At 46.0% G+C, this 18078-nt stretch overlaps 1 protein-coding gene, 2 long non-coding RNA genes and 1 other non-coding gene across 4 annotated transcripts in view; 2 read left to right on the top strand and 2 right to left on the bottom strand.

Moving 5' to 3' along the window:
* The first annotated feature begins 18 nt into the window (after positions 1–18).
* On the top strand, positions 19–4692 carry LOC116078259. The gene is made up of 4 exons (XR_004113469.1): positions 19–330; positions 1991–2164; positions 3142–3402; positions 4478–4692. It is a non-coding gene; the product is annotated as an uncharacterized LOC116078259 (long non-coding RNA).
* Positions 4693–8256: 3564 nt separating this feature from the next.
* Positions 8257–9916, top strand: LOC116077367. The gene is made up of 2 exons (XR_004113220.1): positions 8257–8472; positions 8987–9916. It is a non-coding gene; the product is annotated as an uncharacterized LOC116077367 (long non-coding RNA).
* On the bottom strand, positions 8561–8632 carry Trnaq-uug. The gene has a single exon. It is a non-coding gene; the product is annotated as a tRNA-Gln (tRNA).
* A 4750-nt stretch (positions 9917–14666) lies between the features above and the next one.
* B4galnt2 (beta-1,4-N-acetyl-galactosaminyltransferase 2) overlaps positions 14667–18078 on the bottom strand; it is a 29756-nt gene continuing 26344 nt past the window's right edge. The window contains exon 10 of the mRNA XM_031352526.1: positions 14667–14914. Within this exon, the coding sequence (XP_031208386.1) occupies positions 14709–14914 (206 nt within the window). The 3' untranslated portion in view covers positions 14667–14708. The remainder of the gene's footprint in view (positions 14915–18078) is intronic.

The following is an 18078-nucleotide window of genomic DNA, read 5'->3' on the forward strand; positions in this document are numbered from 1 at the left end:
CCCACCCTCCAACTCACCCAACCCACATAAAGCACCCCGCCATCCACCTCCCGACCCCACTCCAAATCTCCCCACACACTTTCCCAGAGATTCCCCTACACTCTTCTGCTTAACCTCTGTGCCCTACTCCATCCAAATAATTGACAAATGGTAGCTGATCTTCCAAGAGTGACCGAGATTGCTCGAGAGGACTGTGCATGTTTGAGAGAAGAAGGCCAGAAACAGAGCTTGGAGGAGCCCCAGCAATTCAAGGCAGTCTGAGGAGGAAGGGCAATGAAGGGTACTGAGAGGCATTAGGTCAGAGAAGCGGAGACTGCCCAGAGAGACCAGGTGATTGCCATTCAGAGGCCCTTTGGCTTCATCAAGTCCTATTCAAGAAATATCGGGCTAAACCATTTTCAAGTTTCAAAATGCTTGTTTTCTTATTGAGAGGGAGTCTAATGAGACAGGGTGAGCTTCTAACATGTTAGGCAGCAGACAATGGCCTTAGATTTGATCACATTGGTCCTCCTCTCTGAGCTCCTCAAGTGTTGAGATTATAGGCTTGTACCTGCTGTGGGATGCGCTAATTCCTAGCTACACTAATTCTCCATGACTGTAAAGCTCTCAAACCCCCATCTGTAAAGGCTTTACTGCCTCCCTTTACCACAGCCTTAGTTAAGGACCCTTGGTTAAAGGCCCCATGGCTCACCAGGGAGCTCCCCTCCTGCTCCTCTGTCTCCAGTTCATTCTCTCTATAGGAGTTTGTCTTCACTTAAAGCCCTTCTTGTTGTGTTGGCTTTTTGTTGTTTGTTTTTGTTTTTGTTTCGAGACACAGTTTCTCTGTGTATCCCTGGCTGTCATGGACCTTGCTTTGTTAGCCTGGAACTCAGAGATCCACCAACCTCTGCCTCCCAAGAACTGGGATTAAAGGCATGAACTACTATGCCCATCTGGTGGTTTTGTTCAGTATTTATCCCAGGTCGGCCTGCAACTTGTTATACAGTCTAAACTGGCCTCTATGTCCTCTCCTGCCTCAGCCTTCCAGGAGTGGGGATTAGGGGTTCAATTTTAACATTTTCATCAAGATGAGATAGCTCAGCAAATAAAAATGGCTACACAGGCCAGATTACCCAAGTTCAAGCCCAAGAACTCACAGTAGGAGGAAAAGCTGACTCCTGAAAGCTGTCCTCTGACCTCTTTCTTTCTTTCTTTCTTTCTTTCTTTCTTTCTTTCTTTCTTTCTTTTCTCTTTCTTTTTTTCTTTTTCTTTTTGTTTTGTTTTTGGAGACAGGGTTTCTCTGTGTAGCCCTGGCTGTCCTGGAACTCACTCTGTAGACCAGGCTGGCCTCTAATTCAGAAATCTGCCTGCCTCTGCCTCCCAGGTGCTGGGATTAAAGGTGTGCGCCACCACCACCCAGCTCTTTGAGCTCTTTCTTACAAGCGCCCCTTCCATGCATATACATGTCAACAAGCATATGAACACATCATCCCCCGCTGAATAATAATACAAATTTTTTTTTTGGGGGGGGACAGAGTTTCCTGTGTAGCCCTGGCTATCCTGGAACTTACTCTGTAGACCAGGCTGGCCTCAAACTCAGAAAACTGCCTGCCTCTGCCTCCCAAATGCTGGGATTATAGGTGTGGGCCACCACCACCTGGCAATACAGAATTTTTTATTTTTAATGTTACGTGTTTATGTGTTTTGCTTATATGCACTATGTATATGTCTGGTGCCTATGGAAGGTCGAAGAGGGCATTAGATTCTCTGGAACTGAAGTTACAAATACAGATGGTTGTGATCTGCCATGTGGGTGCTGGGAATCGAACCTAGGTCCTCTGCCAGAGCAGCAAGCTCTCTTAGCCACCGAGCTGTCTCTCCAGCACCAATTTCTTTTTCTTTTAAGGATCTCAGACTCCTTGAGGGCAGAGGGCAAGGCTTGCTTTATCTCATCGACCTTAAAGCTGCTGGCCAACAGGTGTGAAAGGAGTCTGTGTTCTGCAATTCACAGGCTACTGTGTGCTAGGCTGTGTGATAAATGGGGCACAAAGATTATCTTATCTGCAAGTGGAAATCAAGACAAGGAAGGGACAGCCTCGGGAAAGTAAGATCCAAATGCAACTTTGCTGGTGCCAGCGTGCTGCCCTCTTCTGGTGACTCAGACTGGGACATCATGCTTCAGAAGGTATTCTCTAGTACATTCCAGAAAATAGAGTCAATGTCCCTTCTTGGGAAGAAAACCACGAGAAGGAATTTCTTAGACTGTTGTGAGAAAAGAGAGGTTTCCCCCAAAGCTGCCACGACTAGGAAGAGGGGAAGGTAGGGTTAGAGAACCTGGAGCTTGAAGAACAAAGAGATAATGGTGAATACTAGTGGGTTATTTTGGCTTTTGGAGACAGGGTTTCTCTGTGTAGCCCCGGCTGTCCCAGAACTCACTCTGTAGACCAGACTGGCCTTGAACTCAAGAGATCCACCTGCCTTTGCCTTCCAAATGCTGGGATTAAATGGGTGCACCACCACCATCCATGTACCACGGTGGTCAAAAGAGGACATTGGATTCTCCAGGAACTGAAGTTACAGATGGTTGTGATCCACCGTGTGGGTGCTGAGAATCGAACCCAGATCCCCTGCAAGAAGAATGAGTGTTCTTATGCTCTTAACCACTGAACCGTGTTTCCAGCCCAGATCATATTTCTTAACCTTATATTTCAGGTGTGTGTGCTGGCCAATGAATAAACAAAACAAACAAACCAACAACAACAACAACAACAAAAAAAAAAAAAAAAAAAAAAAGGGGGAAACCCCTGGAAAGCTGATTTAAAAGCTTATGGCCAGCAAAGTGAGAATTCCCTGCTCAACGGAAGCTGAGAAGGCCTGAGGTGCACAAGCTCCTCCCATGCACAGAAAACCTCTGGCACCACAGCAGACTACCACACAGATAGATGTCTTCGAGTTCTCCGATCTCTCCCTGTGATGAACTATTCCATTGATGAGCAGCAAAACCCTCAGAGCACTCTTCCTCATTGCCCCTTGGACTTCCACCCATGAGTTCTCATCCCCTCTGTTGAAACCCAGACTAAGAACGCATAAGGAAACACGTTTAAATAGCTGTCTGTTCTGTCTACGTTTTTTCCTCTGCGCATTACTGTTTCTTCTTCCTAGGATTTGAGCTTCTGGAGCTTCACTATCCTGGCTGTCTTTCGAGAAGTTACTCCGTTATTGGACATAGCACAGACTGGTCCAGACATAGATATAAGTGCTTCTGTCTTCTCTCACATTACATGTGTGTCTTTGTGTTCCTGATGAGTTGCGGGGGAGGTGAATGTGTGTCAACTGTGTGTGTGGAGGTCAGAGGACGACAGCCTTTGGGAACCGCCTCTCTCCTTCCTCTCTATGCAGGTTGCAGGTCACCAGGCTTTCATGGTAAGTGACTTCCCCCACTGAACCATCTCCCTGGCCTTTCTTGGACAGAATCTCACGCTGTCCTTAACCTTGCTGTGTAGCTGAAGATGACCTTGAATTTCTGATCTGGCTGATCCTACCTTCCAAGTGCTGGGATTTTAGGCATGTGACAATACACCTAGCAAGGGCTTTTCTGTTTGTTTTACTATTTCTCAAAACACTGGCGGGCAAAGGCTTAACGCATTCAAATTGCTTATATAGCTGTATCTAGCCAATTGAGGGAGGATGGATTTTATCCAGGTCTTTGTATGACACCTCGATTTCACCTGGTCCTGTGAATACATCCATATGTCTAGTAAAAGCACAACCATTTTGCTAAATAGGCTTTGTTTTAGACAAACTCTTTTTTAAAAATATTTATTTATTTTGAGACTGGGTCTTTCAACACATCTGGAATGTTCTGGAACTCACTGTGCAGACAAGGCTGTCCTCCCAAGTACTGCAATTAAAGGCAGGCAGGTGCCATCACGGCCAGCTAAAGTCAGCAGCTTATTTTATGAGGCAGTCTCTGCCGTATCCCAGGCTAGCTCCCACCTCGCTATTAGGGCTGAAGATGGTCTTGAACACCTGTTTGTCCTGCCTTCACCTCCTAAAGATGCTCCATGTATCTGGTGCTGGGAATGAACGTGAGGTTTTCTGCATGCTAAGCAAGTACCGAATGAGCTACTTATTTATTTTTAGGTGTATGAGTGTTTTGCCTGTGTGTGCATGTAAGAGTGTGTGTGAGAGTGTGTGTGTGTGTGTGGGGGGTATACCATGTGCATTCGGTGCCTGAGAAGACAGCATTGGGTCCCCTGGAACTGGAGTGGCATACAGTTGTGAGCATCGTATAGGACCTGGAAATCAAACCCAGGTCCTCTGGAAGAACAGCCAGGGCTCTTATTTTCTGAGCCTGGACAGTTTTAGTATGGCTGGCCTTGAAACCTGTGGGGTCTCAGACATTCAACCCATAATCATCTTAAGTAATTTTAAGAGATTTATTAATTTTATATGTGTTAGTATTTTGCCTTATATCTGTGCATCATATGCTTGCCAGATACCCACAAAGGCTAGAAGAAGACATCAGGCTGCCTGAAACCGGAGTTACAGAGAGCTGTAAGCTGGCACGTGCTTGCTCGGAATCAACTCTGGTCTTCTGAAAGAGTTGCCAGTGCTCTAATCCAGTGACTCATCTCTCCATCCTCTACATAAGTAACTTCTGAGCATTTCACACTGTGTAGAATATAATAAATATCTAGAACAGCAAGTGGACTCATACCTGGATCCTTGTTTTTTTGGAAAGAAGATTTTTGCTAAACTTGCTTTTGTTTGTTGTTTTTCTTTTTTCTTTCTTGTTGTTTTTCTTTTTTCTTTCTTTCTTTTTTTTTTTTTTTTTTTTTTTTTTTTTTGGTCTTTTTGAGACAGGGTTTCTCTCTGTGTGTAGCCTCAGCTATCCTGGAACTCACTCTGTAGACCAGGCTGGCCTCGAACCCAGAAATCCACCTGCCTCTGCCTCCCAAGTGCTGGGATTAAAGGCATGTGCCACCACCGCCCGGCCTGTTTGTTTTTCGAGACAGGTGTTTCCTCTGTGTATCCTTGGCAGTCCTGGAACTTGCTTTGTAGCCCAGGCTGGCCTCAAACTCACAGAGAACCACCTGCCTCTGCGTTCTGAATGCTGGGATTAAAGGCATGTGCCACCACCAGCAGCCTCTATTTAGCAAAAGTTGCTATTTACCCTTGAACTTTACATGTACTCCAGGCTGAACTCGGACTCCCAGCAAGCCTCCTGCCTCTTCCTGCCATGTGCTGGTGTTAAGAGACAGCTGCCTGAGTCTGGTCAACTCACGTACAACCTCCATCTTGCTGGCAGGGTCAAAACAGGTTACATTCCCAGGCCTGGCAACCAACTCCTATCCCGCTTCTTCTGGAGTTTCATGTTTGTGTGTTAACCAGGAAGGAATATAAAGAAGGAAGTTGCTGGTTATCTAAACTAAGGCACACGCGTTGTAAACATACTGCGTGTCAGGACTTAAAGTGATGTCAAGCAGCCTGCCTGCTCCTGTTCCCTTATCATTCTGAATTCTGGGCCAGAAGCCCAGGAGGGGGTCTGACTTCAAAAGCTGAGTGGAGGACCCTGAAGCCAAGTGTCCTGGATCAAGACAGTCACCAGTGTTTACATCATTGCTCAGCCCTCGTGTCAAAATATGACTGGAAAATGCTACAGCCAGCTCTGCTCGCCCTCACTTTAGAGTTCCAGCCTTTTAAATGCTGCCCACAGTCTCTCCGGGGCCACAGTTCAGTTCTAGAGTCTGTTCTGCAGCCCTGATCAATCAGTAATGGCCTAAGTGCAGTAAGATTTTGGCATCTGCTTAAATACTTACTAAGACAACCGTTAATACCTGAGTCTGTACTGTTGTCCCCAAGTGGCTAGTTTTTTGCTGCCTCATTCTGATAAAGATCTTGCTTTGCTGGACTCTTGGGACTGCTTGGGTTGTTTTGGTTTTTCAGACCCCAACACCAGGTCCTGGCATATAGGGATGTCCCATGATGCTGAGCAGTACCTGTGGGCTTTGTCTATTGATGTGTCTGTGCCTACGTGAATGAACCCATGTATGTTCAGGTGTCAGGCCAGAGCTTTGTGTGTGTGTTCTACTGCTGTCCTATGCTCCCAGCTCGTCTTATCCCATGTTCTCGAGTCACTTAGCATTGTCATCAGATGGGTGTGAGGTATCCAACTTAGATCTTAATGATATATGCTACATCTTCTGATATGTGATGGTTGCTTTGGACTTCCAAAGTAAGGGGCCTACTCAAGTCTGAGGCTATTCTCTTTGTTTTTCTTTCTGAGACAGGGTTTCTCTGTGTAGCCCTGGGTGTTCTGGATCTCACTCTGTAGACCAGGCTGGCCTCAAAAGCACAGAGATCCACCTGCCTCTGCCTCCCAAGTGCTGGGATTAAAGACACATGCCACCACTGTCCCACTATTCTCCTCTTGATTTTGCTATTTAACAATGTGTGTACATATATGGGTGTGGATATGGAAGCCAGGAGTCAATCTCAGGTATAGCTCTTCATTTTCTTTCTTTCTTCCTTCCTTCCTTCCTTTCTTTCTTTCTCTCTCTCTCTCTTTCTTTCTTCCTTTCTTTCCTTCTTCATTCCTTTCTTTCCTTCTTTCATTTTTTCTTAAGACAGGTTCTAGCTGGGCAGTGGTGGCACACGCCTTTAATTCCAGTATTTGGGAGGCAGAGCCAGGCAGATTTCTGAGTTGGAGGCCAGCCTGGTCTACAGAGTGAGTTCCAGGACAGCCAGGGCTACACAGAGAAACCCTGTCTCGAAAACCCAAAACCCAAAACCCAACCAACCAAACAAAAGACAGGTTCTCTCCTTGGCTGGCCAGTGAACCCCAGCTTCTGCTTCCCCAGCATTGGGACTACAATCCCCATCATGCCCTGCTCTCTGACATGTGTTCTGTGGATGGAGCTCAGGTCTGCTGGGTTGCATGCAAGCTCTTTACCCACTGAGCTATGCCCCTAACACATGGTTTTGCTATTTTTCTGCAGGCAGTTCTCTTTCAGGTTTTAAAAATTTATTTAGATTTATTTGCTATTTATGCATTACACATGCATATCCCTAGTCTGTGGCTTACCTCTTTCTTCTCTTAGTATGCCAGGCCCTGAGTGCCTTGAAGTTTACCACTGAGCAACACGACCAGCCATGTTCGCTCTCTTATTGGTGTCTTTTGATAGAACATGGAATAGTACACTCAACATCTGTGCCTTTTATTCAGGCTTTGTTTAAACTGAGGTGTAGTTATTCCCCTATGTCACCAGCCAAAGCTCACCACTTCTGTCACTTTCAGGTCAACAATTCTCGTGGGATTTACTGTTGTGTTTAGTGTAGACAGGAATCCGACTTCATATTCTTTCCCTATAAACGCACAACCCGATGCCAAGTAGGTCCTTTCTCCTAAATCTGTTGTGCTACGTTTTATCGTTAGTTAAAATTTTGTGACACCTTCGTTACTATAATCTGTCCATAAAGGTGGGGTTGCATCTTGCTTCCCTATTCTGTTCCATCAGTATGTTTATCCATTCGGACATTATCTTAATTTCTTTAATGTACCGTTAACAAGCACCTTTATTTTCTGGTAGTGTCATGTGTGTCTCCTCTCACGTCTTGATATTTTTGAGGTTGGGATGGCTCATTCAAACTGACCCATTCAGATGTTTTAAAGAGTGCGTGGGTCGTATCTGCAAGACGCATGCTTAGAGAATTAATAGGAGAGCAGAGAGAGGCTCCTTTTTGTTTCCATGGCATCCTCCCAAGGGTGAGAACCTATAGCCACCGTGCCAATCACTCTGTAGGGAGACCAGAATGCGTCAGCAGGCTCCCTCGTCATTTATCCCACAGGGACAAACACGTCTCAAACCCCAGATCTGAATCCAAAGAAGATATAATACTCCCTATACACATTTTCCACCCGCGGCGCAATGCTGCTGGAGAAATCTTTAGAGATTCTTGCCCTTCGCTGGGAGAAACACCCCACAGACGGTGAGAAACAGTACTGACCATCTGTGGGCTGACTAAGTGACTGCTGTCTAACTGAAACACAACCTCGCTGGAAGAGCAACGCAGAACCAAGACCAAAACACGGGTTTATGACCCCTAAACGCACAAGCCTCCGGGAACCACTCGCTCGTACCCAATCAGAGGTCCCCTGGCACCACTTGCCCGCCCTCTGGCCCCTGTCGGGCCACCTCATTCGCGGCTCACAAAGCAATCCCGCCGCGCTTTCTGAACAGCAGCCAATCAGAGGGTAGGAGGCGGTGCCTCCCAGGCGCGGCGAGTGCAGCGGTACACAGACTGGAAAGCCTCGGGATCCTTCGGGTTCTTTCGTTTTCCCTCCAGGGTAAAGTTATGTTCAGTCTTCCATCAACACGTTTATTTTTCCGCCCGACTCGGCGCGCGTGCGCAGTGCCTCTCAACCCAGGCTGTTCCTGAAATGTAAGCGTGTTGAGACGCGGGGAGGGAAGCTGAACGTCCATGCTACAGGTCAGTGCTTTCCCCTCTGAGGCTCGGGTTGGCTGCTCCTTCCTACAGGCCCCAAAACAGGGATTCTAAGGCCAAAAAATGTTCAGTGAGGTCCCACCGAGATTTGAACTCGGATCGCTGGATTCAAAGTCCAGAGTGCTAACCATTACACCATGGGACCTGCTGGCGGCTTAAGGCGCCCGGCAGCCTTCTCAAGCCACATGACGTTGGGTAACCTTTCCTAAGCTTCGCTACACTTGGCTTGGGCCCGTGGCCGGTGGCCGCGGTGGCGGGCAGACACAGAACCACTGCGATTCCCGTGTCCTTACGAATTCCAAACGTTTTCACGGGCCCCGAGGTGTCACCTCTTCCGGTGGTCCTCCAGGGGTCCCGGCTCTTGACCCCAAGTCCCCAGGGGCGGCGGGTTGTCGGGTCGGACCAAGTCCGGAGAAAGCCGGCTCCGGTCCGGGGCTCCGGGCAGGAGGTTCGGCGCACGCAGTCCGGGCTTTCTCCTTGTTTTCTGCGTTTATATTAGGAGCGCTGTGGCGAGGACGCTTTGGCCCAGCAGGGAAGGACGCGGACTGGCACGTGGTGGGACAGTCGTTCAAACCCAGGACGAACCTGGAGCGCAGACGGGGATGCCCGGGAATGCGCTCCACGATGCGGCGGCCCGTGCTCCGCGCTATGCAAATTATCTGTTGGGAGATTGGCGCTTCCAGTTCTGCACTTCCGCCCGCGCTTCTAAAGGCCGGACTACCCAAACTTTGAGCGCTCCGATCCTTAGAAAAACCCAGTCAGAATTTTAACAACAGACACCCACCATCAGCACACACACACACACACACATCCCGCAAAACAACAACAAAACCCCCACTACTGCGCTCTCTAGTGTTTCATTTTCCCTAAATGTGTTTCTGCAGGTCAATCAACAATTTGACCCAGCAATTCACCTTTGGGTCATTATCCTGCTGGATGGGCGTTATCCATCAGTGCCTCGAGGTTGCTTCAAGGAGGCTCTTGACTATATATTCTTTATTATAATACAGTGAGGATTGGCCCCAGAACGATGGTTGTTGTATAAGTGCTCTACAAGAGTTTAAGAAATAACCCGTGTGCGAGGCACAGAAGTTCTTTTGCTCACGGTGAGCGCTAAGGACACCAAGAATGTTAAATACACAGGGATGTCTGTTCAGTGAGAGAGATGGGTAACGCACTGTGCTTCCTGCCCAGAAGGCTGGCAGTGGATGTGGTTAATAGCCTGTGACCCGAGACTGATAGGCTAAGACCTCACCCAGTTCCTCCCTAGAGCCTTATCTTGAGCGAGTTTTTCTCAAGTCTATAGAAACTATTTTTCTGGAAGATGTCGCAGTCATGTTCGCTGTGCACGGGCGATTGAGTTGATTATCACCAGGAAAGTTTTCATCAAATAAAGTACTTGGGGTCAGACCCACAGAGTTTGAACCAACACTGTCTACTTAATTGTGTTGAATTGAACAACCTTCTTGTTTCCTCCAGATGACCTTAGTGATCACAGAGACACTCCCCCACCCCCAAACCAAACAGCTCTGCTTTCTACTTCACATGCATAAGATGCCGTTTACAAGCAAACAGAAGAGCCATGCACTGTGCAATCTTTGGTGTATGACATTGTATTAGTCAGGGTTCTATACGGTAGCAACTTACAGGATGAATATATGTGATTATAATAGACTATAACATATAAGTATTTCTGTATATAAGTAATTGTATATTATAAACATATTAAAGATATATACAATAAGTATGTATAATATATGATATATATTATATATATAAAATAGAGCATATATTAAAGGTGTGACTTCCCACCTCAAGATCTGGATTTGAAGTGGATCTTCCTACAAAAGTCCTTCACAGGTGTGCCCTCCATTTTTGCAATTTTTTTTTTTTTTCAAGACAGGGTTTCTCTGTGTAGCCTTGACTGTCCTGGAACTCACTCTGTAGACCAGGCCAGCCTCGAACTCAGAAATCCACCTGCCTCTGCCTCCCAAGTGCTGGGATTAAAGGCGTGCGCCACCACCGCCCGGCTCCATTTTTGGACTTTAGTTAATCTAAGATGTAGTCAAGTTGACATCCAAAAATAGCATCTTCTCGAGAAATCAATGTTTTTTGCAAGTCTGGATGACACTAGACTGTGTCCAAGGTAGATACACTTAGTCTCCAGGCTCACTGTGTGTATGTGTGTTTGTGTGCGTGCACGCAAGCATGCCAGACCTCTGCATATCTTTAGCTTGGCCAGTTGGACTTAGTCCAGAGACGGACACCCAGAAGCCAGAGATTTTAGAACTGGATCCAGTTCTGGCGGTGTCTCTGACACCATTGACCTCAGTGTAGTAAGGCAGCCATGCCACGCCCACTGGCTTCTCAGGCGACACGCCAAGCAAACTGGCCCCAGTCCCCAGATTCTTGGCCACTTTCCTGAGTTTGCTTTGTCCACCCACTTCTGGTGTTATGAGCTATCCACTATTCTGATAAGTTCCTCTTCTGTGCGTGCAATCAAGAACATGGTTAGCCCAAGTCCAAAAGCTCAGCCGGTGAGAGCCTGACAGTTTGTCCCTGAGTGAATGCATAAGAACTTTTCTAGTAGGGGGTGGGGGGAGGGGAGTGGCACACCTTTTAATCTCAGCACTCGGGAGGCAGAGGCAGGCGAGTTTGAGTCCAGCTTGGTCTATAGAGTGAGTTTCAGGTCAGCCAGGGCTAGGCTACACAGGGAAACTGTCTCCAAAAATAAATAAATAATAAGAAAAGAAAAATAGTTTGTAACTCTTGCATATTATCAGAAGAAACACTAAAGATTTTCTGTTTTGAGAAATGAAGTGATCTGAAGTTGAGCTTCTTGATAGGTTATCTCTAAGCCAAGAGATAAACTAAGCCAACTCCAGCCAAGTTAAAGTATAAAAGCAGGTTTATTTGGAGCAGCTCTTGGGCTGGTTCACCCGTCCCAAGGAATGAGACCAGGGATGTCACCGTGCAGACAAGGAGACAGAGGGAAGGGGGAAGAGAAATACAGAGGGGATTAGGGGGACAGGATGCCCTGACCAAAACAAAATGTCTAGGTTGTATAGTGAAGTGCCTCTGAGGAGAAGCCCACCCTCTGGACTGGAGAGTTCTGGTAGGGACTAAAGAATGCTGGGAGAACTTGAAGGCCAGGTCTGCTTTGGTATGTTAAATAGGAACCTCAGCCTCTTGAGCCAGGTCTGAATCCCAACACTTGTGTTGAGCATTACTGTCCCTCAAGGCTGAGCCTGAACACTAGGCATTTGTAGACCTCATTTTTCCTGCTTATTTCATTCTTACAAAGGCCATGTCAGTTGGGCATGGTGGCACATGCCTTTAATTCCAGCACTCTGTGTGCACAGACAGGCTCTCTGTGAGTTCCAGGACAGCTAGTGCTACGTAGAGAAGCCTGCCTGGCCCCACCCTCCCAAAGTGTCCCATGACTGCACAGGACACATTGGTATAATCAATCAATCAATCTCTCTCCACTGTCCCTCCCTCCCCTCCCCCTCCTTGTCCACTCTCCAGAGTTCACTATGTAGCGCTGTAGCTTTCCTGCCCCATAACTGGCTCTGTAGACTGGAGATCAAAGACATTGTCACAACTGACCTGGTGTGGGTTCTCAAGAGGATTATATCCCTACAGCGTGTAGGTGACTTCCTTCTGCATTTATGAGGGTGACAGTGACCGCCCTTGTGTCCCCACTTCTCCCTGCTCAGGTTTGTCCTGGGCATTCCCCTGCCCTCTCACTCCACTTGGTGTGGCTGGCAATTCTCAAGAGTAGGCCCTGGGGCTTCATAGTCTTGTGGCTAGTGTCTTAACAGACCTGCTTCGGGACACAGGAAGACCCAAAGGAAGAAGTGTTCCAGTTTTGTGCTCAGAGACTCTTAATATCACACTGCCGTGTGACACTAACCTTGGGAAGATTCGGACAAACATCTACTCACTCCAATCAGGAACTAATGACAGACCAAAATAAGGACACCAGTCAAGTCCAGTGTAGTGGACTGATGAGTTTTATTGGGGTTACATACAGAAGTATGGGTGAGGGATTACCACAGGATCAGGAATGACTCAAAAGACAGCTGCACCATGAGAGCTTACTATGTCACAAAAGCTGTAAACTCGGAGCCCTCTGTACAATTTGCAGACGGCTCAACAGGTTAGAGAATGTCTGTTTCAGGTAGCTCAGCTTGTCTGAGAGTGTCTCTCATCAGTCCTTACAGCTCATGCACTTGGAAAGGAGGGGACCTAGTGTGTCTAGTGGGTTTCAGGGAGTTCCTGAACCCTTGAGTTGCATGGAATGTTTCATGTCCTTTTAGAACATTCTGTGTTCCTGGGAAAGATGTGTTACTGGATCATAGGAAACTAACACACTCTCTCTCTCTCTCTCTCTCTCTCTCTCTCTCTCTCTCTCTCTCTCTTGCTCTCTCTCTCTCTTTCTCTCTCTCTCTCTCTTTCTCTCTCAGCTCTATCTTAACTATTTCTCTCTCCTGGAGAAATGGTTCTAAATCTTGAAGTAGAGAAAAGACTGCTTGAGCATGCTAATGTCAATCCTGTCAAAATGGAGGGTGTTACATTTGCCGTGAGAATGCCCGGGGTATTCTGGGAATCTGAACTCAAGTCCTCATGCTTGGGTAGCAGACACTTCACCTTCTGAGCCACTTCCTCAACCCGTGATTTGGGTTTTGGTTTTGTTCTTAAAAAACAAAAACAAAAAACAAAAAAAAAAAAAAAAAAAAAAAAAAAAAAAAAAAAAACAGAGCTCACTGTATAGCCCTTGCTGGAAGATCTCTGAATTTAAGGCTGGGATTAAAGGCCCACACCACAACTAGCTGGTATGTCATTCCCCATCTTCTTACCCCTTCCAAGCTGGTGTTTGGTGTTCTATGGTCCAGCCCAGGGCAAATAATTACCTCAGGAAGTAAAAAATAAAATGTATGTTCAGAGTGTTGAAATTTGCATAAAGGATAAATTTGAGTAAATGTAAGAATTAAAATTAGTATTTTCATGATTTTAGAAATGATTTTTATTCTAGAATATTCTATAATCTTAACATTCATTTTAATATACCATTAAAATCAAAATACAAAGATTATACATATTTATTAAGTATCATATTTAAAAAACAAAGTTTCAAAGTTTAAAAATCACCAGGTGTGGTGGTGCACACCTTTAATCCCAGCACTTGGGAGGCAGAGATGAGCAGATTTCTGAGTTCAAGGCCAGCCTGGTCCAGGACAGCCAGGGCTACACAGAGAAACCCCGTCTTGAAAAAAAAAAAAAAAAAAAGAGAGAAAATTTCGAGTGAGAAATCTTGGTTTACACCTTATACCTCAGCACTGGGAAGTGGAGACAGGATTATTGCCAAGAGATTGAGGTCAGTCTGTTCTACACAGTGAGTGCTAGGCCAGGCAGTCTTGACAAAATAAAATCAATTTGGTTAATATTTAGCTGTTCACTCATTCCTCCATTATTTTAAACTTACTTTGTGTGCATATACATTTGCCAGAGTGTACATATGAACCATTTGTATGCAGGAGCCTTTGAAGGTAAGATGTTTCCAGGCCCCTGAAACTGCAGTTACTGAAGTTGTGACACATCATGTAGGTACTGGGAACCAATCTAGGTCATCTGTATGAGTACTAATCACTCTTAAGCACTGAGCTCTCTCCAGCCCTAGAGTCATTCATTTAAAGATGGGCTTTCACATAGCCCATGCTGGCCTTGAACTCGATCCTCCTACTTCTGCTATTGAGCTTTGGGATTACAACACTACCAACCATAACATCTGGCTTTGAAAAACATTTATTTTAGATCAACTTTTTGTTTGTTTTTCTAGACAAGGTTTCTCTGTAGCCCTGGCTGTCATAGAACCCACTCTGTAGACCAGGCTGGCCTCAAACTCACAGAGATCTATCTGCCTGCTTCTGTCTCCTGAATGCTGGGATTAAAGGTGTGCACCACTACTGCCCGGCCCGTGTCTTTGTCTCTTAATCCCCGCCCTTTTCCCCTCTGAAGCAGATAAATCTCTGTGCTGAGAACTTGGTCTTGGGGTGTTAGTGAGCCTGCTTCAGGGCCCTGCACTAGCTCCAGCTTCCAGCTACTTTGCTCGCTGTTCCCCTTGCTAGGAGTCTGCTTTTGGTAGCCCTAATGTCCAGTCCTACTATTTTTTTTTGTTGTTGACGGCAGTAAATCTGCGGTTCCTGTTCTTCGCACTTTTAAGTGGAGCAGTAGAGATGGTTCTTGAAGTAGTGGAGCGCTAGCTTGAATCGGACCTGAGAATTGGTGTTGGCCCGGTATCTGGCATAAGACATCTTCAGGGCAGCCAGCTTTGGATCCGTTGTTGGTATTCTTGTTTGGTGGTCTACAATCACCCCTGGGCATGAGCCCACCAACAGGGTCCCCAACCCATCAACAAAGAACTCTGCAAAGAGAAGAGGAACAGGAAACAAAAGAGGGGTAAAGACAGACAGCTATGGTTCGCCACCCGCACCTGAGGAGAGAACCTGGTGCCTAGCCACAGAAAAGTCCAGCCACACACTTGGCTCCAGGGAGGCCTGGAACTGGAAGGAAAGAAACAGATAACCTCAGTTAATCAGAGTGTGGGCATCGGTATCACTGGATTCTTCTAAACGGTACTGTGGGCTCTGGAGAGGAAGGGATGAAGGGGAAGGTAGTCCCTAAGTGCAGTTTTAGGTGGAAAAGACTTTCTGAAAGTAGACTGAAGCCGAGAAAGGTGAGGACTGAGCTGCGGGGAAGGAAGGAGAAATGTGTTTCAAGTGGGCAGAGAGGCAGGGTAGGGACACACCAAGAGGTTGTAGAAACAAAGTTTTGGGAATGTAAAAACAAAGTTTTGGCGGTCAGAATGACCAGGCCAAGTTAAGCCCCGCCAAAACAAAAATAACTGTTCTCGGAATAACCCCTCCACCCCGCCCTGCACTGAATTCCTTGAAAAACCACAAACTATCATCCTGACCTTAACGCCGAAATCCCCTGAGACCAATGAGTTTAAAATATGCTGCTGCTTTGCTGACCAATCATGATACAGCAGTTCATCCACCTTGCAAGGAGGGTATAAAAGATGTGTACTTCCTGAGCTCGGGGTTGACTCTCCTTGTGAGGCTGAGCAACCCCACGCGCGTCAGATCAATAAACCTCTTGCCATTGCATCGATCTGTCATCAAGTTGTGTTCTGTGGGGTCGCGCACCTAGGCTAAGACCTCTGGGCAGGGTGTCTTACATCTGGGGGCTTGTCCAGGATCAGGCTCCCTCAAACCCACAATTGGCAAAGAGATTTGGAGGTCCAATCGAGCAGGTCTGTGTTACTTTCTGTTTAGTCTTATCTGTGTCCGCTAACTTCTGTTTCGTCTTGTCTGTGTCCACTGCCTGTGTTTGTTATTTGTGAGGCCAGTTAGAGGTCTGGAGAGGGGACAACTGGTCTCAGGTTCTGGGGGTCTCAGGAGAGACCCATCTGTGTGGTCTCATGAGAAACCCCGTCTGGGTGGTTGTTGTGATGGGCAGATGTGCCTGCACATCACGGTGGGGGATAGGATCAGAGACGGTCCTTCTCTACCCAGCGGAAACTAGGGTTCAGCTGCTACCTGGTACAAACAGTATCAGGCTTCTGTGGAAATTGAGTCTAGGACGCCCCATTTTGGTCTTGCTTGTCTTTGTCGCTTTCTGTGGTATTGTGATGCTTTTTCTGGACCGGATGATGGGACAACGACTTCTACTCCATTGACTATTACCCCTGACCACTGGACAGATGTTAAAGCTAGGGCACACAATTTGTCTGTTGTAAGTTAAAAAGGGAAAGTGGCAGACTTTGTGCGCCTCATAGTGGCTGTCCTTCCAGACTGGATGGCCACCTGAGGGCTCCTTCCATTTAGACAAAATAGAGGAAGAAGGGTCAGGAGCAGGAAGAGAGGTCATCATCACGGATGCAGACGATGAGGATGGTCTAGACCCTACGAGGTTATACAACCAAGTAGGTTTTTACAAAATAGATTAATTGGGTTAAAATATTGTCTTTATTATCTGGTTCAAAAATTATTGAATTGGCATCTTGTAAATTGTAATTTTATTATTATATAAATATGACTGGATATTAAAGCCTTAAGAGTCATGCTTTACTTACCAAGTAATAGGCGCTATTTAGATGAATGATTGTGGGAGTGTGTAAAGAGTTGCATGCGAGCGAGATGTAGCTTGCTGGGAAGAAATAACAAAAACCCCTCCAGAGCTTAGTATTGAGGTCGAATGGTACCAGCTCAAAAACAAGGCCTGATGGGAAAAGGAATTTGTGGGGTGGATCCATTTTTTATAATTCCCACAATAGATGGCCACCCAACGTGGGGCTGGGTACGAATCCACTAGTAATTTAAAATTATTACCCTGAGAGTTAAAGTTTATATAGGTATATATAAACTTTATATACATATATATATAAATATATATTGTATTTTTTTGTATTTTTATTGGTATTTTTTGGGTTTTTTTTTTTGTTGTTGTTGTTGTTGTTGTTTTCTTTTGGCTTTTTGAGACAGGGTTTCTCTGTATAGCCCTGGCTGTCATGGAACTCACTCTGTAGACCAGGCTGGCCTTGAACTCAGAAATCCACCTGCCTCTGCCTCCCAAATGCTGGGATTAAAGGCATGTGCCACCCCCCTCCCCTACCACTTCCTCCCCCCCCACTAAAGTTTATATTTTATTTTCTTTTTTTCCTTTGTTCAGTGAGAGCCTGAGCAGCATGACTCAAGAACACCAATTTGGAACAAAGAACAGCTCTGAGGCCCCCTGCTATGGCATATTACAGGCTACTCTGTGTTAAGAGAGAGAGAAAAAACAGTTGATAGTTGCCTTCTTTTAACATATATTAGTCACCACACCCACTCCAGTGGAGTCTGCATGACAAGTCCAAAAGCTTGGCCACAGTCCTGAGGCAAAAAGTTTCAAGGAAATTGGCCTCCTGGAAGTCCTTGGTGTCCCCTAACACGGATGTGGTCCAGATTTGTCCTTGCGATAGTCGATGAAGGATTTTTTCGTGCTTTCTCTCAGTATTGTTCTATTATAGGTATAGAGGTGCCCCCAAGATATGATTTGCATATAGCCAAGTTACATTGGACATTGTTTCCTGGCCCCCACCAGTGTTCCAACCAATCCTAGTCAATGCTGAGCTGTCCTTAGGCTTAGAATTTCATAATGAATGTTACCTACTCAGACGAAATGCCTCCAGCATTGTAAGAGAGATAATGAAAGAAATCAGGCATTGCAGTTTACTAAATAAGAGTTAATAATGCAGGGGCCTGGAGAGATGGCTCAGTGGGGTTAAGAGCACTGATTGCTCTTCCAAAGGTCATGAGTTCAAATCCCAGGAACCACATGGTGGCTCACAACTACCCATAATGAGATCTGACGCCCTCTTCTGGTGCGTCTGAAGACAGCTACAGTGTAGTTATAATACAAACAAAAAGTTTAAAAAAAAAAAAGAGTTAATAACCCCAGAACAAGTTCAACAAAGTAAACTTAGAATTCTCATTACCGTCATGTATGGCAGACTACATTACTTAATAGAAGAAAGTTGGTGGG

This window comes from Mastomys coucha, unplaced genomic scaffold, assembly GCF_008632895.1.
Source record: "Mastomys coucha isolate ucsf_1 unplaced genomic scaffold, UCSF_Mcou_1 pScaffold5, whole genome shotgun sequence".
Taxonomy (NCBI): domain Eukaryota; kingdom Metazoa; phylum Chordata; class Mammalia; order Rodentia; family Muridae; genus Mastomys; species Mastomys coucha.